This window comes from Schistocerca piceifrons, chromosome 1 (genome assembly GCF_021461385.2).
Source record: "Schistocerca piceifrons isolate TAMUIC-IGC-003096 chromosome 1, iqSchPice1.1, whole genome shotgun sequence".
Lineage (NCBI taxonomy): Eukaryota > Metazoa > Arthropoda > Insecta > Orthoptera > Acrididae > Schistocerca > Schistocerca piceifrons.
In genome coordinates, this window is record NC_060138.1 from 196,041,334 (window position 1) to 196,066,309 (window position 24,976).

The following is a 24,976-nucleotide window of genomic DNA, read 5'->3' on the forward strand; positions in this document are numbered from 1 at the left end:
CACCTGCACGGCGCCAAACACGCATACGACCATCATTGGCACCAAGGCAGAAGCGACTCTCATCGCTGAAGACGACACGTCTCCATTCGTCCCTCCATTCACGCCTGTCGCGACACCACTGGAGGCGGGCTGCACGATGTTGGGGCGTGAGCGGAAGACGGCCTAACGGTGTGCGGGACCGTAGCCCAGCTTCATGGAGACGGTTGCGAATGGTCATCGCCGATACCCCAGGAGCAACAGTGTCCCTAATTTGCTGGGAAGTGGCGGTTCGGTCCCCTACGGCACTGCGTAGGATCCTACGGTCTTGGCGTGCATCCGTGCGTCGCTGCGGTCCGGTCCCAGGTCGACGGGCACGTGCACCTTCCGCCGACCACTGGCGACAACATCGATGTACTGTGGAGACCTCACGCCCCACGTGTTGAGCAATTTGGCGGTACGTCCACCCGGCCTCCCGCATGCCCACTATACGCCCTCGCTCAAAGTTCGTCAACTGCACATACGGTTCACGTCCACGCTGTCGCGGCATGCTACCAGTGTTAAAGACTGCGATGGAGCTCCGTATGCCACGGCAAACTGGCTGACACTGACGGCGGCGGTGCACAAATGCTGCGCAGCTAGCGCCATTCGACGGCCAACACCGCGGTTCCTGGTGTGTCCGCTGTGCCGTGCGTGTGATCATTGCTTGTACAGCCCTCTCGCAGTGTCCAGAGCAAGTATGGTGGGTCTGACACACCGGTGTCAATGTGTTCTTTTTTCCATTTCCAGGAGTGTATGTGTTTGGTGCACAATAGGGTGATCTTTCCTTGTGGCGTTCAGACGTGGTCGATCGGAACCTCAAAGATATGCAGGCCAATATCGAGCCACAGTCACATGAGAATGCCCCGCAAATCAGCATTGCAGTCGTACAAATAGAGCCCCATGATGAGGCACCGCTCAAACACTGTCAGACTCTGATAACGCTGTCTCACACGACTACGCGGCATTTCCGTATCCTTCACAGTGATCATCCTACATCTGACTCTGCCTGTCCGTCTTATATGCGTATACCCTACCGGGTCAGATAACAGCAGTAAAGACGAACAATACTTATGCATTCTGGTAGCCTCTCCTACTGTCACCGAGAATCGCAACTCCAATCATTTACATACACGGCGACTACGTTTGCGTGTACCAAGCTACGTTGACACCCGACCGAATGTACTGGGTACTTCAGATATAATATCAAGACGTGTGTGATTTTTGGAGCCAGTTTTATTTTGCCCACCCCGGAAAACCTGGAATTCTCAGGGAATTAGATTTTACCTGGGAAAAATCAATGGAATCTCAGAGAGTTTCCAGGGAATCTCAGGTAATTCTCTGTTTTTAACTTTGCATTGAAATTTATTTTTATTGGGTTTTATAAATCACAAATTTTCAAGCAAAATTTCAAAGCATGTTAATTATGTGAATATATACCATATGCCTAGAAAATACAGTCAAACTTATGCTTAGGCTAGTATCAGCTGAGCGGCTGAGAGAAAAGGAAAGTTGTTATTGTGATATCACCCTCCCCATCCGCTCGCCGTTAATTTATCCTTCCAGTAATGAAAGTTTGTGTAGCCACGAGCCGCCCTCTAAATAGTCACGATTTTTGCCATCTCGTTAAGTGCTGCAGTTAGTCTAGTGAATATCAACGAGCGCTGTGACGCTCGCTGTTGAGCTGTTGGTATATGTAACGTGTTCTGTTGCAGCCGGTGGGCTTCGTGACGTTCAACACTCGAGCCGGAGCAGAGGCGGCGAAGCAGGACCTGCAGGTGCGGACCTCCAACTGCCACGACGCCGCCTTCCAAGAGAAATCCCATTCCCTAACCCTCACACCCAGCCCCCATCCCAATCTCACATCACATACCACTAAAGTTGACGGAGCGACCTATTCCTGTCGTGTAGCAACACGTAGGAAGGATTGATCTAGATATATGATCAATTTGAGGCTCGGTTCCTTGTGTGTCTCAAAACAATATAAAAGATCTTAGTTCGATTCCCCGAAACTCGCAACAGAGAACTCACGTAAGCGTAGGAGATCAAGACATTCACTGATTTGGTAAGAAAATGAACAATGATACGTTAATTATAAGGAAAATGAAATATCTGAGAATAGGCCACAGCCTAATCCTAATCAGTCTCGTCTGGCAGGTAGCAATGATAGGTCATCTGTTCAAATCCACAGCAAGCGAGTAGTCGTCAAAGTTGATCTGCCGACGACAACCATATTACTATCTCTTGTAGCTGATACTGCTGTTAAAAAAAAAACACATATAGCTAAGCTCACCGGACAAAATATCACTCACACCTCTTAAAAGAGCGCATTAGTCGCTTCGGAGCGCTATAAATAGTGTACAACTGGTACCATGAGATTATGAGAAATTCCATTGGTGACGTGAGTCATGGTAATGAGCTAAAGTGTATGTGCCAGTCGGTTGTACAGAATCAGCGCAGTAAGATTAGAATAGCAGAAAAGACCTATCGTGTTTGGATACGCCAATGACCACACTTGACGTATAAATGCTGATTGACCAACATGTTTGGTTACTCGGAATCGTGCATCGCGGCGTAAAAGCAGTGCTCGGAAAAACATCCTAAGCGACAGTGGCTGGAAACGATTGTCTAGTCTTGACAATGACAATCGGTTTCAAACCTGAAGGCGACTGCTGCTATCAGTGAATGCAGGGCCATCGCAGTCAAATCTAACATTGAAAAGGGGTATTTCCAATGGGAATTAACTCACGAAAGGCCACACATAGTGCTGCACGTATTACGTGGACAAGATGATTCTGAACGGTAGCTGACTGGAGGCGTGTAGCATCAGCCAACCATTAGCGGTTTTGCTTCTTTACAAATGATGCAAGGCTTCGAGTGCGCAGATAACACAATGAAACGTTTAACCCCTCACTAACTGGAAGGTTCATTGCATGCTGGATGTCGTTCTGCGATGCTTTGGAGGTGTTTTCCGCACCATTACTTGTGATCATATTGGTTACAATAATCGTGAACCAGGCTGTTTATTCCAACATTGTCGGTAGCCAAGTGTTGTCCTTCCTACCAAACCATCAGGATGAGTATGCTGTTGTGGCCTGTATTTCTAGAAGGCAACAGCCGTATTCACAGGGTTGTTCGCTTAGACCATAGATGTAGCTATGGTCCAACGCACATTGACTGGCCCTCCACATAACACGGTATTAATGCCACAGAAAATGTTTGGGCCCATTTGGAACAGGGAGTCGAAGGTAGCCATCAGCATCTCTGCAGTGTCGTAGCGCTGTGAGACCTAATCATCAGTGAAAGGTCCGTCTCTGCAGCTGAGTCATCAGGCATCTGCCATGCGAAGGGCCCTCTACTGCCAGGGACTTTTCCCTGCACGGAGGACTTCAATTGCGTCTTCTCAGCCTAGTGATGCCATTTGAGGAGCTACATGAATGAGAAAGACCGACTTCAAGATCTCGAAAGCCGACAGCGAGACATAGGGTTCTGTGGCGTATGCCGCAGCACGTGACACTACAGGTCTTACCGGTTGCAGTGATCGCCTCTGGTGGGGAACGAGTTGCTGTTTCACACATATTTTACGCACCACAGCTACACATTCAAATGTAGTCAAGCAGTGGATAACAAATGGCAAAGTTTAAGACATTAGTCGCTACCTTATCATTCAATTCACATACTGAGTTCCCTCCTGGCCCCAGACGTAGGCAAGCGTTCGCGACGTACGTCGGGCAAGGCAACTAGTGTGACAAGTTCGGTGCGAGGCCTGTATTCACCTTTCTCGAGAACGGTTAAATGGATCAAGCTGAAATGCATTTCTTTAACTAAAATCTACGGTCCTTCGTGTTAAAGGTTCAAGCTGCGCATTCAGTACAGTCAGAAGATACAGCCATTTATGTCATATATTTTGATACTCGAAAACTCATTTATCGAAACCTAAAGGTTGCTTCATGTTGACCTAGAACCATGAAATTCGCCAAGCGGTAAGCTTTCACAGTAAAAATAAATGACAAATTCGTAAATTATCAATTTGTAATCATATCATATAAAATTATTTTTTTGCCATTTTGTCCGTCTGTCTTTCTGTCCGTCTGTAAAGACCCATTTTCTCAGAAACGGGTAGAGGTATCAGATTGAAATTTATGTCAAATGCTAATGTCTGTGGTCCCTTGGTGGTGTAAAGTATTTAAGGTTCTAAGTCAATGTAATCAGAAGATATGGATTCTTTTAAGACCCCTTTCTATTAGGAACGGGTAGGGGTGTGAGGGTGAAATTAATGTCAATACTAAGGTCTACGTTCCCTTGGCGGTGTAGCAAATTTAATATTCTATGTCAATCTAATCGAAAGATGTGGCGTTTATGACACATCATTTGATACTCGCAAACTCCTTCATCGATACGTGTAGATGAACTTTCCGTATACACCATTAAGTTTACACGGAATTCTGAAAGCGCGAGCCCTGCACGCATTTGTCCGCCCTTTTTATTTTTTTGAGTTTTATAGAATAATCTGCCGTGTCACACCGGAAGCAGGTCAATAGTTGTACTGTTTTAGAGTTCTGTTATTGTAGAGAATGAACTTTTCGTCTATAAGCAGTCATACAAAGACAGAGCTACACTTTCTCGAAATTGTGCACACACTCGTATTAGTTCAGATTGTAACACGGAAGTAAGACCCCAGAAAAAATTTAGCTACACGCTGTGTCGCTCCGTCACATTTTACTCCTAGACTCCTAGACTCCTATACTTAACCCATAACTTCACTTTCATAACGATTTGGTATTTCATATTATCACATTAATAACTCTTATTACTGCCATTAAGAGATAATGTTTCATTCAGTAAGTTAGTCAGCATAAATTTTGGCAGATAATCAAGTATATTTATTTACGGCAATAACGCTGGAAAAAATATGAGTTTGATGTATAAGACAGCCACTTCATATGAAGTGACAACATTGAGAGCGGGTCCTCATATGAGGTGGTGTGGGCTGGCGCCGTGGAGTGTGCAAGAGGCCACTGGGTAAGTGACACACATGGTGCGGCCTTCCTCCGCATGGACCTCACAACGAGCTACTCCCGCTCTCACCAGATTTTTTGCAGCACCTTCTCAGAGAACAAAAGTGCACCTCGTTGAGGAAACGGTCGCCGGAGAAGCTTCGTAGGCACTTGTCAAGGCTGCAAGGCACTCTCTACCTCACTGATCTCCTTTCTGCGTCACGCCCTCGCGTTTCAAACCAACCGCGCCACAGAAGCAACTTCCGTGAAACGGGGTTCGTTACTATGAGTCAAAAAAAAACCTTCAGCTCATAACCGACCACGACCAAGAACAAAAAGTGAATTCAGTTCTTTCAAATGCAAAGCTGCTCTTAACCCACAATGATGAGCATTGTTTATAGGATTTTGTTCTTCCCGTTTTTACATTTATGGCTGATTTTTTCCTGTCAGTCATTCTAATTGTAATCTAACTAGAAAGTAACATTCTTAATGTAGGTTAAGAAACACTTTGTTTTACAACAAAGGAGAAGAACATAATGTTAAACTTAATGTTTTTTATGTAGAATCAAGGACTTCATTTCAACTTACTGACAGATGTGTGCTGGACCGAGACCCTGACTCGGAACCTTTGCCTTTCAGGCAGGCAGTGCCTAAGCCATGTCTCCGCAATATCCTTTCTTCCAGGAGTGCTACTTTTGCTAGATCTGCAGGAGAGCTTTCCTGAAGTTTGGAAGGTAGGAGACGAGGTTCTGGCGGATTCTGAGTCGTGCTTGGGTAGATCAGATGGCAGAGCACTTGAACGTGAAAGCCACGTTCGAGTCTCTGTCAGGTGCACAGTTTTAATCTGCCAGTAAGTTTCATATCAGCGCACACTCCGCTGCAGAGTGAAAATTTCGTCAAGGACGTTATTCGTTGTAGAAAACCGAACAATGCGATTTAATCCAATTATCAGAATTTTTAATATTCATTAAGAAATACCTTTTTCATACTTCGAGATAAGAGAGCCATAGTGGGTTTAGTAGGCGGAATGATTATTTCAGTTTCTAGAAAAGAATATTTCTCGTTATTTATTTTTCTTTTGTCTTTAATTCCCATTACAAAAGAACTTTTAATGTAAAACAAAAAGAAGTCGAGTTAGTAAAAAATGACTCATTAAAAAATAGCTTTTCCATTGGTTTTTTCGTTGCGCCAACAGATGTATTGTGTTTTCATACACAATGTGATAGGGAAGATATCACACTACGTGAAAAGTACAGAAGAAAAAGAAGGCATAGGCAGCAGGCCGAGAAGGCAAGGTGAGTGAGACTGAGGGCTATAAGTGGAGATGGAGGGAACCTTGAAAAACAATGGTCAAGCAAACAGGAAGGAAGGAAGCCTAAAGCTCAGCGTGCTAACGAGCCTGATACTTTGAGCCAGAATCCGTGCAGTGAATCTGTAGAGTAGTCAGACAGAGTATGGTTATAGGTGCTTTTCCAAATTCAGTTAGGCAAAAGCTAGGTTAGTTCCTATTCTCCGCCTTGGAAAGTACGTCACACAAACTGTTAAATTACGATAACACATAGAATGAAGTGTACACGATTCATTGATGGAGGGGCACTCGATTGGAGATACTGGAACAGGGAATTCCCTGCTCGAGATCGAAAGCATGTGTTCCACGCTCAGAGCTGCTCTACCGACCAGACTACTACGGGCACCTTGCTAAATACAAGAAGCGATCAAAAAGTTTCCTTTCGAAGGCCATACATTCCAGAATGGGTATGCCAATCAGGGAAAATCACCACGAGCAATGAGACAATCATCCCACCGACGTACCAGGTTGAAGATACTCGTTTGGTAGTCTGGCTGCATGAGTAAGTCCGTATCTGACTGCTGCACATCCTCGTCCAACATGAATTGTCGACACTTGTAATTAATCGCATGGAGAGAGATCAGGACTATAGGGCAGATGTGGAGTGTCTTTCACTTCTGGGTTACGGCGTTTGTGATGTGGGGACGTGCGTTATCATGGAGCAGCAGCACCCCTTGGCCACGCATTCCACAATGGCTGTCCCACACACACTCAGTCTACGATGGATATCTGTTTGTGTTTGTCCTTCAGCTTCCAAGAAAACAATAACAGCACGTTGGTCCTGTTTGGACGCATTTGGTAATAAGGTCGGCACAGTTTACGTTTCCGCATTTACATCGGAAAGACACGAATGCCACACTAATTACTTGCCTACGTGACATTGCTTCAACTGCCCCTTCTGCTGTGTTTTTATATACCTCGCAACACCTTCAGAAACAACAAGCGAGATTTTCTTATTCTCTCACTCGCTATGTGCAAACTATTAGTCCTACAGAAAAAATATACAAGACATTTCTGAAGGAAATTTAATGTAATTAAATTTTGTACTGCGATACGGTTTTACAGGAGGCCACGGTTTTTGATTATTCAAGAAAAACACCTTTGTATGTTGCTTTTGTACATCTTGCATCAATAATATGATAACTACAGCCTCTGTTGAAAACATCTCCGATTACAGTATTTAACTACATTAAATTTCCTACATAAAGGTCCTGTTCATTTCTTCTGTAGGACTAATAGTTTGCATGTAGCGAGCGAGAAAGAGTAAAAAAATTTTGCCCGTGGTATTTGAAGGCTTTGCAGGTTGCATGAAACCCATAGGTAGGGGCAGGTGTATCAACCTCTGTACCCATATCGAAGTTGCGCAGCGTTGCACATAACACTGCTGCAATGTTCTGAAATGGAAACCTTTAGTTTCAAAAAACTCGTGATACTGAGCTGCATTTTGTGGAATTTATTACCACTACCGGTTTCGGCGTAACCCATCGTCTAGTGCCTAACAGCAACACGGCGCCTAGCAGTCACTTAATAATATACTTACGAAAATCACTTAAAACATTTCACTTGTCATGAATATTGAAACACAAAACACTGAATATTTTAATCCACATGAAACACGTAATAAGAAAACTCATTCATAGCATTTACAACTGCGGCAACCGTCCTATTCATAAGAGATGATAACAAAAAAGTGACTAGGCACCACAACCCAAAGATCTCGTTATGCTGAAGATATACCAATGAAGATATATAGACAAGCACATCATTCAATTACAAAACGTGACAAATAATGGAAAGGAACCTAAATCTTGTCTCAAGTATCGTCATGCAAGATAGTAATTCTTTTAATACATTCATGTCATGCTAACAAACAGAAAAAGACATAATGAGAAGCATACATCAAGGACCCAATTGACCTGGTCACTACGTAAAAACTGAGAATGTAACATTGTATAAATATCTGCATTACAGTATTTCAAAAACATAACATATAAATGATCCAATAACAATCACGTACTTAAAGTTAGTGACAGGATAAGGTGCTATCTTGTAATTTTGTGGCTCATACAAGTTATTAGAGACCCTGCCCATAAGTTTTTCCAGCTGTATATAACTTGCTGATGACGTAGATGATGTATACAAGAGTCATTATTCTGTTAACGTACAGTAAAAGTACATGGAGTGAAGAAGTAGGACACTGGAATTGCTGAACCCATGGTAATAAGATCAACAAACCATACCTATCTCCAAAGTAAGTTCAAATAGTAAAAATTTATCTTGATTTCTAACCATTTCAGCCACATCTTTAGGTTATTTATCAAACAATGTGCACTCAAATACAGAAATTCAAAGAATAAAAATCTACCTATATTAAAAACTAACAACAGATACATTTATGTAAAAACCACAATTTACCATATGTCAAAGCAATTTTATAAATACTCTGAAATTTAATACGAAAGGACTATTACAGGTCACTGTGTAAACTACTTCTGCGTGTTAGGATGGCATGATTGTATTAAAATAAATTACTGTGCTACGTGACGATACTGGATGACATTTCGATTTCTCTTCATGACATAATGAGATCTTTGGACTGCGACGCCAAGTCACTTCGTATTTGTTGTTGCCTTCTCATATGAATAGGACGATTGCAGAAGACGTAAATGCTATGAATGAAATTTTTATTACGTGTTTCATGTGGATTAAAATATTCAGTGCGTTGTGTTTCAATACTCATGACAAATGAAATGTTTTAATGATTTTCGTAAGTATGTGATTCCTAGACGCCAATTTGTGTTGTCTTAATGTTGTTCTACAAATTGGAATGTTGTGCTGTTCCGTACCAGATGTTGGCTTACGGTCGAAACCAGTAGTACTAATAAAATCCAGTAAATGCAGTTCAGTGTCATGCGTTTTTTGAAACAAATATCGACTGATGTAAATTGCGTTAAAAAACCTATATTCTTTTTATCGGCCCAGCCCTCTCACTAATATTACAGAATAACGACCACTGGAGTATATAGCTCCTTTTCATACATGTCTAAAAGCTTTCGTGGCCGTTGTCATTCAAGGTTAAATTGTCTAGGATGTAAGGGCATGTCATATTGCTCTTCAAATTTCATATCCAATAGTCGTCGTTTCAGACAGTCGAGGACAACGGAAGAGTCCTGAAGAAGACACCAGCAGAAGGGCTGAAACGTCAACAGTTGGAGAAGAAATTGAAGACGATCATGACGCAGCCTTACAACACAGATCTTAACTTGAACCTCCTTTACACCTTAGTGAAACGGCCGCCCGCTGAAACACTTGTTGCTTGTTCCGATACCTTCAGAGACAACCACTATGAAGCAGCAGGTTTTGTCCAAAGTCGGGCAGGAAGCGCCTCGCATCGGCCACAGTCCAGGGTAAGAGGCTTTATCGAGCGCGGTCACACCTCTGCCGGCGGGAGCACCGGCCGTGATGTATGCGTCTCCGGAGCACCATCCCTCAGCCGTTGCCCTCTCGAGGCCGCGGAACGGAATACAGCGCCGCCCTCTCTCTACAACCGGCACCTCCGCAGCCCGGCCGGGGCTTAATGGTTTCCACACGCAACGGCCACTCGGCCAAGTTTTCTGCCCTCAACCCGTTCTCCACAACACGCGCCAGCTCTGCGTTTGCCACGAATCGTGAAAACTTTTATAGAACTGGGAACAACGTTGCCCGTGGACAGGTGGTCGGAAACAGTGTCACACATTCTTTAAAGAAATATTAAGGGTTATTACCATAAAAATTATTATAAACATATGTACAGGAACACTTATTCAGATTATTGTAGTAGTGGTTTTTCATTCTACAAACCGGTTTGATGAAGCTCTCCACACTAGTTCACCCTCATCTCTGCATAAGTACTGCAGTTTATAAGAGACGATCCCCAGTGTATATGCAACATAGTGCGACTGAGCAGCGATGGTAGGCAAGGGATTAGTGTCTTTTCGACACTGCAGTGTGTACAGCAAATGAGAAAAATTGAAGTATGGCGACGTTATTACCAAATGCGTCCAGACAGGACCAACATGCAGTTTTTTTTTTTTTTTCTTGGATGCCGAAGGACAAACATCGGTAGATATTCATCGGAGAACGAAGATTGTTGAAACATGGGACTTAGGGAACGACAGGATTCGGTGTGGATGGGGCCTTACACAGTTATCGTTGGTCGCTCAGCTTTTTTTCTAACTCACGTACACTTTATTTGGAACCAATTGCAAATGAGGTTGACAATAAGGAACAATTATCAAATTTGACTATTAAGACACAAAGTCTAATAAAAAACTTCTTAAGCAAGTTGCACTCACGGCTGAAGGCCTTATTAACAATCATCACAATATGATCAAATCAAGAGAGAAGTGGGCCTCAGACAGTGCTCCAAGGATCGACCAGGGAAAGTCGTTCAACTTCGTAAACGATGAGACAGTCAGCCAAGAGTTGTATTCACTTAACCGGATGGCAACTCAAACTAGTGACAGTTTAAACGCTGACCAACACTTTTGCACCATCTACCTAACGTCTGGTAACCAACACAACGATGGAATAACACAGACAAGGTGGAACCGGCAGATGGCACTCCGTCTTCAGAATCCAGTGTTTAGAACATCCAGAATCAGAAGGAACCACTACGACCAAAGGAGGCCAACAGAAACAACATATCCGAACCACAATCAAGGAGGCTAACTACATGCCTTACCGGACAGCAGCGGGGCAAGGTGAAGAAAGGTACACTGCCGCGAAAATACGCTAACCTCCAGGGCAGGTAACTGGGGCGTTAGCGACCACTAGGCAGAAAAATACCGCTGGTTGAACTTCACAATAAAGGAATTCAATGACTAATAATAAGAAGCGGAGGATGGCTAACTAATTTCTCCAACTCCAAACACTCCACTTGTTGCTCTTCGTCTCAGCGACCCTGCGCGCAGCAACGCTTGAGGAAATGGCGTGATCTCAAGATAGTGGCGGTTTCACCACTGGGTTAGTGTTCACTCAGCTCAAACGTCCTGGGTCCGGTGGACAACGAGGTTGTGGCCCTCGCAGCTACAGCCCCTCGATCTGGCAGTGCCTGCGCGCCGCCAGCAGTCCCGGCCTGTTCTCACGCTGCCGGACCTCACTGCTGCTCCATCCCAACAGCAACTCCTGTCACACTCGGATCCGGAAAACACTTGATGTCCCTCCCAATATAGTACCACGGTACTAGATATCGATAACCGCTGCTGCTGCTGCCACTCACGGATAACTCTAGCAGACGTCGTGTCGCCAGTAAACACAAGAAGGAAACGAGACGCCACTCTCCCTATTACACGATGCCAACTTACCAACGGCACCAACGCGAGCCGCAACATGGCTCAAAAGTTTATGGGGCAGCATGTCTGTCGAAAACCAACTTTGTGGAATGGTGCACCAAGCTCCGTGCTGGTCGCAATTCGACACAAGACGCCTGTCGATCTGGGAAGCTAGCCTCATCCAACGCCATATCAAGTGGGAGACACTGAAGCGCTCGCCCTACATTCCTGATCTGTCCCCATGCTATTTTCGTGCCTTTGGTCCCTTAAAAAAACGCCCTGAATGGTCGACGATGCCTATCGGACGAGGGTGCGCAGCAAGTTGTTACGGACTCCTTCGCACAACAGAACGCGGTGTAGTACCAGACTGGTACCTTCAACCTGTTGAGTCGCTGGGATGATTACATCAATGCTCACTGCGTTTTTGCCTGGTTGGCGTAACTATCTGGACTGTACAGCCTTCTGGCAGAAACTTTTTGATCGCCCTCGTATACCAATCTGAATCTGCTTACTACAGCGAAGTCTTCAGTCTCCTTCAACTATTTTTAACCCTCACGCTTTCCTCCACTGCCAAACTGACGATTCCTTCTTGATGCTTCTGAACGTACCCCTCAACCTATCCACTTTTTTAGTCGAGTTGTGCCAAGAATTACTTTTTTCCCAAATTACATTCAGTACCTCTTCGTCAGTCAACATTCTTCTGCTGCACCACATTTCGAAAGCTTCTGTTCTCTTCTTATCCACCTTCACGTTGGTATAAGACAACACTCCAGAAAAACAGCATGACAAAAGACTTTCTAACATATAAATTTAATTTCAATATTCCTAAATTTCTCCTTTTCTGAAATTTTTTTCACGCTATTGCCAGTCTGCATGTTAAAACTTCTCTTCTTCGGCTTTCGTCAGTCATTTTACTACCAAAACATGTCTGATTTTAATGTCTCATTTAGTAACTTCGTTTTCTCAGTAGCACCTAGATTCCATTACCCTTGTTTCTATTTTGTTGATGATTGTCTTAGAACTTCGTCAAGACGCTATCCATTCCAATCAACTGATCTTGCGAGTTCTTAGCTGTATGACAGAATTACAGCGTCATCACCACACCTCTAAGATTCATTTCTTCGTACTAAACTTCAGTAGCCTTCCCTAAATTTCTACTTTGTTTCTTTCACAGCTTACTCACTGTACAGATTGAACAACATCGGATATAAGCTGTAACCATGTCCCACTTCCTCCTCAACTACCGCCGCTCTTTCATGTCGTACGACCCTTATATTGCAGTCTGGTTTCTGTAAAAGTTGTAGACGAAATCTCATTCACTGTGTTTTATCCCCCCTACCTTCAGACTTTCCAGGAATGTATTCCAGTCAACACTGGCAAAAGACTGAACGAGGAGGACCAGATTTCTGATGATAATGACTCATTGACCGTGTTCACTCATTACAGGTTTGTATATATCAAGTACGTGACCAAATCAGAAAGCAGTCAGGTGTGTTCCCATGAGTTAGTCAATTTTTGAGAAGGATGCTACTGTGACTTATTCTTGAGTGCTGCTGAAGTGTTTAGGATCCGCACTGCTCGGATTAAAGGAAGACATCGAAGCAATTCAGAGGCGGGCTGCTAGATTTGTCACCGATGGGTTCGAACTCAAATCGCAATCACTGGAGCAAAGGCGACGTTCTTTTCGAGTAATGCTAGTGAGAAAATTTAGAGAACCATCATTTGAAGCTGACTGCAGAACGATTCTACTACCACCAGCGCATATTTCGCGTAAGGATCACAAAGATAAGATCGGAGAAATTAGAGCTAAAATGGAGACATACAGACAGTCGCTTTTCCCTCGCTCTGTTTGTGAGTGGACCTTGAAAGGAAATAACTAGTAGTGGTATGGAGTACCCTCCGCCATGCACCGTACGGTAGCTTGCGGAGTATGCATGTAGATGTAGATGTTTACAGTGGCTACTAATCACGTTGACCACCTGAGTTTTGGCCTCTTTGGCTTTCGCAGCAACAGAGTTACGGCTCTTATTTTAGCATTAAACCTATAAAGATAAAATTAACACTTAGTTCATTTTTGAATTAATTTAAAGAACGCCCTTATAATCCGTCATTATTTAATCGTCAGAGAGTAATAAGCCCATTACCTCATAATTTTTCCCGTGTAATACATTCTGAAAAGTACTACGTCGTTAACATACCACAATTTCCACCATAAAAATTTACGTTGTGTTGGTGACTAAAGAATGACTATCCACAACTATGTTTTGATAGAAACTTGCATAAAGATTTAGAACAAGCTTGTTACTTTCTGGCATTAGTCAACAGTACAAACTGAGATATCAATACGTATTTGAAACAAGGGCTCAAATGACGCAGAGAGGAGACAATTTCTTAAAACTTTTTAAAAGTTGCTTCACGAAGTAATTAAAAAGTTCTTCAGCCTCTTTCTTTTCCCAGAACACCCTTGCACACTTTACAAAACTAGCCTGTACTAACAATGTATTTTTTGTATATAGAGCTACAGAGACCATAACGTTTTTTGATTTTTTTGTTGTGTTGTGTTGTGTAAGCAACCGACCGCTCACCAGTCCCACGCAGTGCTTTAAATGACCGCCGAATCTGGGTGCCGCAACGACCACCACAGCGCGCATGCTGGCCGGGACGAGCTCTCGCTGACCTCTGGAACTAAACGTAGTGACCTCAACACCGCAGCTTTCCAGAGGGCTAATCACTTGTGTCCATAGCGCTCTGGCATTTAAGACTTCCGCGGAAACAAATCAGCTCTGTCCGACCTCATCTCGCGCACAAGTTTATTTCAGAACTTTCTCGCCTATAAATGGGAACTGAAATTACACAAACCACAATAACTAATGCACTGAATTTTTTAATCCCAGAGTTCTACCCATTGCGTGAAGGTGACATATTCTTTTGTTGCCCAGCAATATTAATAACTCAGTTTTACGGACAATAGTCTGACAAGTGATCTATTCATCTTCATTACACGCAGCTAGTGATGTTCTTGCAGCATTTGTTTATATTACAGTGCAAATAGTTATCTATTGGATAAACACAACAACCATATCCTAGATAATTATCATTCTATGGCGCTATTCTAGACGCCTAATTGTATCGTAGATATATTATTCAAGTACACGAGTGTTATATTATGTATGGAACTCTCTTGTACATTTTATGCCAGATGCTACACTGACTGAATAATGAGCGCAAAAAAGTTCTGTTGATGACTTAACGAAGTCGAGATTGTATATAAGCATACAATAGATAGTTATCTGGAACGCACTGAAATGGAATACTTTATTATTATTGATACCTGTAGGCTCCACTACACATTTTACTAAAAACTATTGACGTTCCTAAATGTGCTCGTTGCTTGGACTTCAAACGGACATGTCCTGCTTGTTTCACACACCACATTCACTAAGTTGCGATATAATGTGTCAACCAATTTACAGAAATAAACTGTTTGCTAGGTGACTCTGCAGTTACCCTTTACTTGAATGACCTGTATTTAAAAGAAAACCACTCACCAGCTCTACGAGGAGGAGGAGTTCTAAAGTTTTTAATGACAACCTCGAAAAAAAATCCTGTCGACACAGTACCAAAGTATGCCACTAGAGGAGCCCCCAAAAAATGCTCGCGTTTGTCCACTTTTTGTTGATATGAAATTGGCTTTCGGGACGTGTCTATACAGCCATTTCAACGGAGAAAGATACAACAGTGTAATTCGTAGGCTTTCGCTGCCGTAGTCATTTTGGATAAAATAATATTAGGTCACTGAACCGCTCTGAAGAGGACCACAGCAACTCGGTTGAAACATAGTCGGTTTACTTGTTTTAGTAATTTACAATGATGTGACCCAATACCCAAAATTACTTTATCCAAACACGAGAGTGGATTTCAAAAATTTAGAACATTCTCTAGCGCAAAGCCGCGCCCATCTACAAAGTCACATTGGTTGAGACGTGTCATATGACATCATGCAGGGGATTTCGTGTCTGTTATGACGGTACGACAACACGACACCCAGTCAGTCCTTTTCTTTTCTTTTCTTTTTTTTTTTTTTTTTTTTTGGCATCTAAAACGCCGTGCAATGGTACTGTGTCAGGACGATTTCCGTTTGTTCCAGGAGGACTACAGACGGACAAAAACTTCACTGTATAAGTTCATTTTTCCTAGGTTATAATTAAAACCTCTACGAATTCTCCTCGTGGAGTTGATGATGATGTTTGGTTTGTGGGACTCTCAACAGCGCGGCCATCGGCGCCCGTACAAAGTCCCAGTCTTTACACAGTCCAATCTAGCCACTTTCACGAATTATGATGAAATGATGAGGACAGCACAAACACCCAGTCCCTGGGCAGAGAAAAATGCCCGACGCTGGCGGTAATCGAACCCGAGATCCCTTGATCCAGACCACGAGCTGCGGACTCCTCGTGGAGTTGAACAGACAGACTTTACTAGGCATGCTCCAATTCTAGATAGTTTATATTTATCGTCCTCGGAACTTAACACTGGTCCACCCAGTGGACGCAAAGATTAATTTGTAATGCAAAATATGGTGCAATTCCTCCACTTTCACGTACACAACTCTCGGACGGGTGTGAATTTGGCATGAAGAGAGGGGAAAAGCCTAGTGCTGATCGGGAAGTGAAGCCTAAAACTCACACACACACACACACACACACACACACACACACACACACACACACACATGGAATAAGAAACGTTCTCATGCAATAATTAGAGCACCTAGTTTACAGTTTTTTAAAAAATCTATCACCACCCTTAACTTAGTAACCACAACTTAATAACTGATAATTTACGGTTGCACCACACAGGTGTGATCAGAATCAATGCAACAAGCACGACTTAAAGCATCCTTCACAACACCAGACGGAAACGGCTTGATTAGATTTCGCATATCGACAACTGGTTGGACACAAGAAAATACATATTTCATAAACAGATTTGCACTGTCCTCTAAATCGTTGGCAGCTTTATTTCATATTAAACTCACTTCAAATTTTTCTCTTTACTCATTTCCCTACTGATAAAGAGGACCGCACTCACCTGTAAGTTTCCCCGTAATATAGCTCCTGTTGCTTAAATATTTCATTGTCAAACAAATATTAATAAAATAAACTGCACTGATTGGCTGTTAGAACACGCTATATTACATTACCACCCTGCTAAACACGTACCGAACGTCCTGACACCCATCTCGCTGTACTGTACTTTATCCGCGACCCCGACAACTGGTGAACACTTGGCCGGAGTCCGGAGTCATTAAAAGCACTGCTTCCTGCCAGTAATTTTCTCTTTCTCTCTCTTCTTTTTGTTTCCTTCTCCACACAACTTTGTTTGCAGCAGGGCGTACGGTTCGACCCCGACATGCCCCAAACGATCCGCCTCGAGTTTGCCAAAAGTAACACGAAGGTTAGCAAGCCGAAGCAGCAGGCCGCGACCGCTGCGGGCACCCACCCGACTCTCATGCACCCACTCACAGGACGTAAGTAGCTAGAGCAGCTCATCACATCACATCTCACCTCACCTCACCTCACCACACCACACCAGCCCCGTCCCAACCCACTGACTCACTCGAGCACCAACTCTTCACCGCTAACCGCTCGATTGCCGTCGCCGAACGCACCTCGTCGCCAACTGTCACGCCTGCCACCTGGTGGTCAACTCGTTAACTCGTTGTCGCGACTACTTGTTGATTGGCGACATCCCTATCACAAGTGGGGCACTTGTTTGATTTTGTGACGAGTCAAAGGAGCAACTGGCTGTGAAGAAGCATCCTTGCATTCCTATAGTGCTATTTTGTGATCAGAGGGAGGATATTTAGAGGTATCAACATTGAGATTTTATGAGACAGACGAGTTCACTTCGACAAGGATGGTCGCCTGAGACTTACCATAAGTGTTTATGGAAGCCACAGAAAATCGAAATAAATGTAGCTGGACGAGTGTTTGAAACTCAGCCCTTCTGAAAACATCACATTAACAACTGCGCCACCTCACTCTGTAATATGGCAGAAATCACAAAACTGAGAGCCATCTCAATGCAAAATAATGCAGCTGCCATCCTTAAATTTAGAATTGTACCAGCTGGCTCAGTGACAGAAATATGCTTCCAATCCATGCATTCGAGTTTCTTGAGTCAGCAAATACATTTTATCAACAATATTCAGTAAATGTTTCTGTGCATTTGCTAGGCTTTTTAGTGCAGATCCTAGTAACATCAGTTCTGACCCAAACGTACCACAATGGTCTCTAAATCAAAATTACCATTGAAAATAAAGGTGCTTGCCTAAATTCCTGACAAACCACTTTCAGATATTCTATGAACTAATCTGGATGTGCTCCACAAGCCTTTACTGCAATAACATGGGTAAAGTCTTATGTCACCAATATCTGAGGCTTCCTTTTACTCACAATGGGCATTAGGTAGCATTAAGTATCAGTTTAAAACCTCACACTAATGTATTAGTTTGTACAATTTTATTTGAACGCCACTCTCCCTCACTGGATATGATCGTTAGCTTGGTGTAAACTATGACAATGAAATGAGCGTTTGGCGTCATTGGCCGGGAGGCCCCTTACGGGGCAGGTCCGGCCGCCTTGGTGCATGTCTTTTTACATTCGACGCTGCATTGGGCGACCTGCACGCCGGATGGGGATGAAATGATGATCAAGACAACACCCAGTCCCTGAGCGGAGAAAATCCTCGATCCAGCCGGGAATCGAACCTGGGCTCCTGAGGACGGCAGTCTGTCACGCTGACCATTCAGCTATCGGGGCGGACGGTTTGATCTATGAAATGATTTCTCCCAACTGATGCGGGTGGACCTGTAATTTTAACCAACCCAGAATCAAAGCGGAGCGGTGGCAGAACTAATTAACTGTTAGCGAAATCCTAGGACCCATCAGAAGTCTAATCGCGAACTTTTATTTTGTATTCTTACAAGAGACGCCACTATATCTACTGCATGGGGTACAAGAACGCAAACCAAAGAGGATGGATGTTAAATGTATTTTGTAATAGATAACTTTCATCAGCAAGAATGCCCGTTACTATGAGAAGACATACATCTGTAAATCTGTGTTAAAGAATGGTCGTCTAATTGACAAAGATTTTTGAATAAGGTACTAGCCTTTTACTTGGAAAGATGTGACATCAAACATATTCCATTCACAATAGAGAACATCGTCCGTGGTTTCCATACGTTACATGAGATGAATGCTCGGATGTTTGCTCCCAGACCAATGGATAGCTCATTTATCCTTTCTTGTCTGACTACCTATCTCTCTACGATATTTCAGTGCCTGTGTTACTCCGAATTATGACGCAAAATTTCATCGGACATGCGTGCAAGTCCGAAGGAAGAGGCACTGCGGCGACTGCTGCCGTTACTCGTACATCCATTATGTACACAGTCACTGAAATATCGTATTTATCCACCGATACCGGGCGAGCCATGTCCCACCTGTAGGGAAATATACGCAATGGATGTGCGAGTACAGGTTGCAGACACATGGTTGACGATATATCGAAGTTGGGGTCTGGCCGTGAACCGTGCACGGGTAGCCAATTTGGTAAGGTGACCGCTCGCGATAAACGAGGAATTAGGCACAAATTTTCGTTGTCGTCATTCCATTATACAGCTGATGGTTGACCATATTCGCAAATGCGAATATATTTCATATACCCCACTCTCTCTCTCTCTCTCTCTCTCTCTCTCTCTCTCTCTCTCTCTCTCTCTCTCGTGACCACCCTGAAAAGGAATTGTATACTCACAATTGAAAAACACGTACTTTTAAGTACAAAAAGGGCATTAAAATGCTGCTAGATTACCATCTTCCCTCACGTTACAGTTACAAGGTAAAATGAAGTGTTTCCTCCTTTATCATGACGGATCATTTTGCAATGTGTGAAAGATATGATGAGGTGCGTTGGACGGCGATGCAATCACATCTCACCCCCATTTCATCCAACCCGCATTGTACAGTACCATTGTAGCTTAAGAATACTAGTGTAGCGCTGGGTTTTGTTGTATAGCATTTGTAAAACTAATCAAACTGTAGACACTGCAGCCTTTTGGATTACGTAGTGTATAATCTAATTCCATTTAATTTTAGAATGTCCATCGTGCTACGGGGAGAAGGTAGGTGAACTCTGTCTGTGACAAACGATGCCTAACTATGTGAACATGCCTGTATTGTTCCTTTACAAAAATTTGAACTTCCAGGGAATGATTTGTTTATGTTCGTGTATATGTACAGACAAGGTGTAACCGAATAAGGTGAGTGCTCTATATGTACAAGTAAATTAGCTTTCTCGATATAAATAGACTTAAGACTTTTGTAAATTGCAAATTAGTGTGGATTGACAGGTAGACCAACAGCAATCAGCTAAGATAATTGCGCTTCTAATTTCTTCATTTCACAGGTACCTCCTCCAGTGCTTCGATGACTACGATTTTTGTTATGTAACATTTAATAGAAATACTGTGTAAACATGATGTGTCTTCGCCATAATTGTGGAGAAAATATTTCACAAAGCCAAAAAACAGAAGTTACTCTTCCTTTCAAAAGGAAAACAATAAGCATTTACCATACGTTCAGTCTATATCTATATATTCTTTCCTCTACTGATAACAGAACTGTAAGATCGATGTGTCCATTTGTTTGATTGAACTAGACGAATTTTTCTTTTTTTTTTGGCGGAGGGGGGGGGGGGAGGCTTTCACAGGCAAAATGATCGTACCCTGAGGCAGCGCATAGGCTTTATTTCATCAAAATCAGGTCACGAGAAGAAAAGAGATTGTGATCCAAAGTTTTATCGAAGTCGGTCGTGTCTGTCTGTCTGCTGGAACACGCTGATCTCCATAACTAAAAGACTAATTTTCATGGGGCTGTCACAAGTAACTTGAGCATAGCTTGGGGCTCTACGTCTGTATTTTATCAAAATCAAATCATGAAAAAATGATATCCCAATTTAAAGTTGTATACATACTAATGTTATAAATGCGAAAATAGTTCTGTTACGTTTTGACGAAAAAGGTGCTGAACCGATTTCGAAGAAATTTGGTATGCAGGTAGTCTGAACCCTGAAGAAGAACACAGGCTACTTTAGAAAGCAAAACAAAAAAGAAACGACCTTTCAGGCGATGGAGAGGGGAATGGAATATACTTGCACACATCAGTAACAGAAATCGTGTTAAAAATTATTACATTTGTTACATAATAACGTGAAGTCTGGATGACCGGACTGGAATGTGTACCTTGCTCATCTCAAACGCCTACCCAGATTCTCGAGCACTGCTCAGTTGACTCGGTGAAAGAAGGAAACACCTTACGCAATAGAAGCAGCACAAGTTGAAACTGTCGGGACTGCACTATGTTCTGAATCTCCCAGTTAGCTACACTTTGTAAATAAAGCAAAAGCTCAGATAGTTTTCTGTCTTAGAAGACTACCCTTTAACACAGCTGCAAATTTTTCATACACTGCTTCTTCCGCGGCGAGTTTGCGAAAACTTTGGGCAAATTTTGCAGCCGATTTTCCGACAGTACTCAGCCCGCAGACTTAGCGCTCACAATTCGAGGTCGTCTCGTTCCATTTTCACCGAGAAAAAAAAAGCTTGCGAATTTGCAAGCTTCTCTCTCTCTCTCTCTCTCTCTCTCGTTCTCGTTAATTCACAATCTGCATTTTTTTCCATGCATCCCGGAAAGGCGCAAGTTTATCTCGAAAGTAAATTTAATTTTTCCGCCTGCAGGGCTGTGTCACCGGCACAAAGGAGCGGCGCGAGCAAATAGCGTTAGGCTTAATTATTACTTCTAGGCGAAGGTGAGGAAAAGGGTAAAAAGTTCTTTTGCCGTAGTGGGCGCAGTCAGGGATTCCTTCTTCGCTGCTGGCTCCGAGGCGCAGAGACTGCGTGGGTGGCGCTTCCGCCCCGGCAGATGGAGGGTGCAGAACTGTGGGGCGGTCTTCCGCACCCCCACCCCCCACCCCCACCCCCCCGCCGCCTTTATCCGGGGGCAGGCGAGCCGACCTCTCGTTTATTACTCGGGCTGTAAAAACTTGGCAACTAATCTCACGGGAGCGGTGGGGTTCGCAGCTGGTGGGGAGTGGGTGGCAGCACCTCGTCTGGACTCACATTGCTCATTAAAAGCCAGAATTACGATTACGCTAAATAATGTGCGGGAAGCGTGTTATGGCAGCGTTAATGAGGCGCTTGTGCGGGCGCAGAATTACTTGGGGGATGCGTCCTTTGTCGAGAGCACCGGCTGCACGCTGCAGTGGCCCGCCGTTCGCCAGCACTATCGCCTCGCAGCTCACTCCCCTAACCTACCAGTCCGTCACCCTGCGTTTCTTTGAACTCACCTGGAAAATTTATCTCGGTTAGTTGGCGGGTGAATGAAAACACCCGCCAAAAAGCATACTGGATCCGCTGAAAATAAACAGGCCTGAACCTTTCGGCTCAGAGAACGTGGGGTTCGGTTGTTTGGGGGCAGTGACCAAACATCGAGGGCGTCGGTCTCATCGGATTAGGGAAGGACAGGAAATGAAGTCGGCAGTGCCCTTTCGAAGGAACCATCCCGGCATTTGCGTGGAGCGATTTAGGGAAATCACGGAAAACCTAAATCAGGATGGCCCGACGCGGGATTGAACCGTCGTCATCCCGAATGCGAGTCCAGTGTGCTAACCACTGCGCCACCTCGCTCGGTCAGTGAACGTGGACAGTGTTCAGCGACCGCGAGGCTATTACGGTATCTTTGATCGCTGTCGTTGGACAAGAAGTCAATAAATATGAAAACATTTTTCGTCAATATTCTGACAAGTTTGATGCGGCCACCGTTAATCTGCTGTGTCGAATCTCTTCATCTCACAAGGGACACCTATGACCGCGAACACTCGGAACCACTAAACCATGCTTATATCAGCATTCGATCATACACTCCTGGAAATTGAAATAAGAACAGCGTGAATTCATTGTCCCAGGAAGGGGAAACTTTATTGACACATTCCTGGGATCAGATACATCACATGATCACACTGACAGAACCACAGGCACATAGACACAGGCAACAGAGCATGCACAATGTCGGCACTAGTACAGTGTATATCCACCTTTCGCAGCAATGCAGGCTGCTATTCTCCCATGGAGACGATCGTAGAGATGCTGGATGTAGTCCTGTGGAACAGCTTGCCATGCCATTTCCACCTGGCGCCTCAGTTGGACCAGCGTTCGTGCTGGACGTGCAGACCGCGTGAGACGACGCTTCATCCAGTCCCAAACATGCTCAATGGGGGACAGATCCGGAGATCTTGCTGGCCAGGGTAGTTGACTTACACCTTCTAGAGCACGTTGGGTGGCACGGGATACATATGGACGTGCATTGTCCTGTTGGAACAGCAAGTTCCCTTGCCGGTCTAGGAATGGTAGAACGATGGGTTCGATGACGGTTTGGATGTACCGTGCACTATTCAGTGTCCCCTCGACGATCACCAGTGGCGTACGGCCAGTGTAGGAGATCGCTCCCCACACCATGATGCCGGGTGTTGGCCCTGTGTGCCTCGGTCGTATGCAGTCCTGATTGTGGCGCTCACCTGCACGGCGCCAAACACGCATACGACCATCATTGGCACCAAGGCAGAAGCGACTCTCATCGCTGAAGACGACACGTCTCCATTCGTCCCTCCATTCACGCCTGTCGCGACACCACTGGAGGCGGGCTGCACGATGTTGGGGCGTGAGCGGAAGACGGCCTAACGGTGTGCGGGACCGTAGCCCAGCTTCATGGAGACGGTTGCGAATGGTCCTCGCCGATACCCCAGGAGCAACAGTGTCCCTAATTTGCTGGGAAGTGGCGGTGCGGTCCCCTACGGCACTGCGTAGGATCCTACGGTCTTGGAGTGCATCCGTGCGTCGCTTCGGTCCGGTCCCAGGTCGACGGGCACGTGCACCTTCCGCCGACCACTGGCGACAACATCGATGTACTGTGGAGACCTCACGCCCCACGTGTTGAGCAATTCGGCGGTACGTCCACCCGGCCTCCCGCATGCTCACTATACGCCCTCGCTCAAAGTCCGTCAACTGCACATACGGTTCACGTCCACGCTGTCGCGGCATGCTACCAGTGTTACAGACTGCGATGGAGCTCCGTATGCCACGGCAAACTGGCTGACACTGACGGCGGCGGTGCACAAATGCTGCGCAGCTAGCGCCATTCGACGGCCAACACCGCGGTTCCTGGTGTGTCCGCTGTGCCGTGCGTGTGATCATTGCTTGTACAGCCCTCTCGCAGTGTCCGGAGCAAGTATGGTGGGTCTGACACACCGGTGTCAATGTGTTCTTTTTTCCATTTCCAGGAGTGTAAAAAAGCAGTGGTTGCGTTCTACCACAAGTGACATTTTAGTAAAGGAAAACAAAGTAACAAGATATGTGTACCACAGTAGGAAAATTGTCCGTAACTCAATGATGTCAGTGTACCATCACAATCAACAATGCCAAATACAACAGCGCAAAACACACATATCCTACACACCTGATAGTGCTTATATTAACCCTCGTAGTGCAGATGTGGGATTTCGATGAAGTGGTTAAAACAAACTGGAACAGAACAATATGCTCACCTCAGTAAAGACACGTTTTCACATTTAAAATCTCTTTCCCATTCAAGCAGTCCAATATGAAAAGCCACACTAATTACGTTTACTGATGATCATATGGGTATATCAATATCATATCCCGCCTTTAGCCAAGCTTATTGCAACACAGGCGAATGCTTTGGTGCAGAATATTGATTGCAAATTGCATAGTGAAGTTTGATGATGAAATAACGATCCTATCTCTTTTCACTTGTGGTTTGGCACATTGTATTCCTATAAAATCAGCAATCCTTCTGATACATAGCTTATATTTCCGAAAGAAATAAACATCAAGGGGTTCTCAACATTTTTTTCTCGTCGGTGGCAATATCTTCTGCATAACATCTTTGTATGGAAAACGTGCATCTAGAAGGGTACGATCTGTATGACCTGACCAGGAATCACCAATAGACTACTTTCACTTGTCACATGTTCGCCAAGTAGTGAAGTTATAAAGCGTTTCATGTGTTCTTGATTTATTTTTGCATTTTGCTTGCTTCCACATGAATGTTTTGTGGGTAGGCTGTTTCAAGTTTCTGGAAATATTTGGGCCAAAAGTGTCTTGTACCTCTTGAAAACAGATGTAAAATTTGTTTACTAGTCTGCCTATTATTCACAAAGCTACATCA

General features: G+C 44.2%; 1 protein-coding gene across 1 annotated transcript in view; it reads left to right on the top strand.

Annotated features, from left to right (window-relative positions):
• LOC124800854 (protein couch potato-like) overlaps positions 1-24,976 on the top strand; it is a 176,434-nt gene that overhangs the window by 12,266 nt on the left and 139,192 nt on the right. The window contains exons 3-4 of the mRNA XM_047263028.1: positions 1,731-1,793; positions 17,061-17,202. Coding sequence (XP_047118984.1) covers positions 1,731-1,793; positions 17,061-17,202 — 205 coding nt within the window. The remainder of the gene's footprint in view (positions 1-1,730; positions 1,794-17,060; positions 17,203-24,976) is intronic.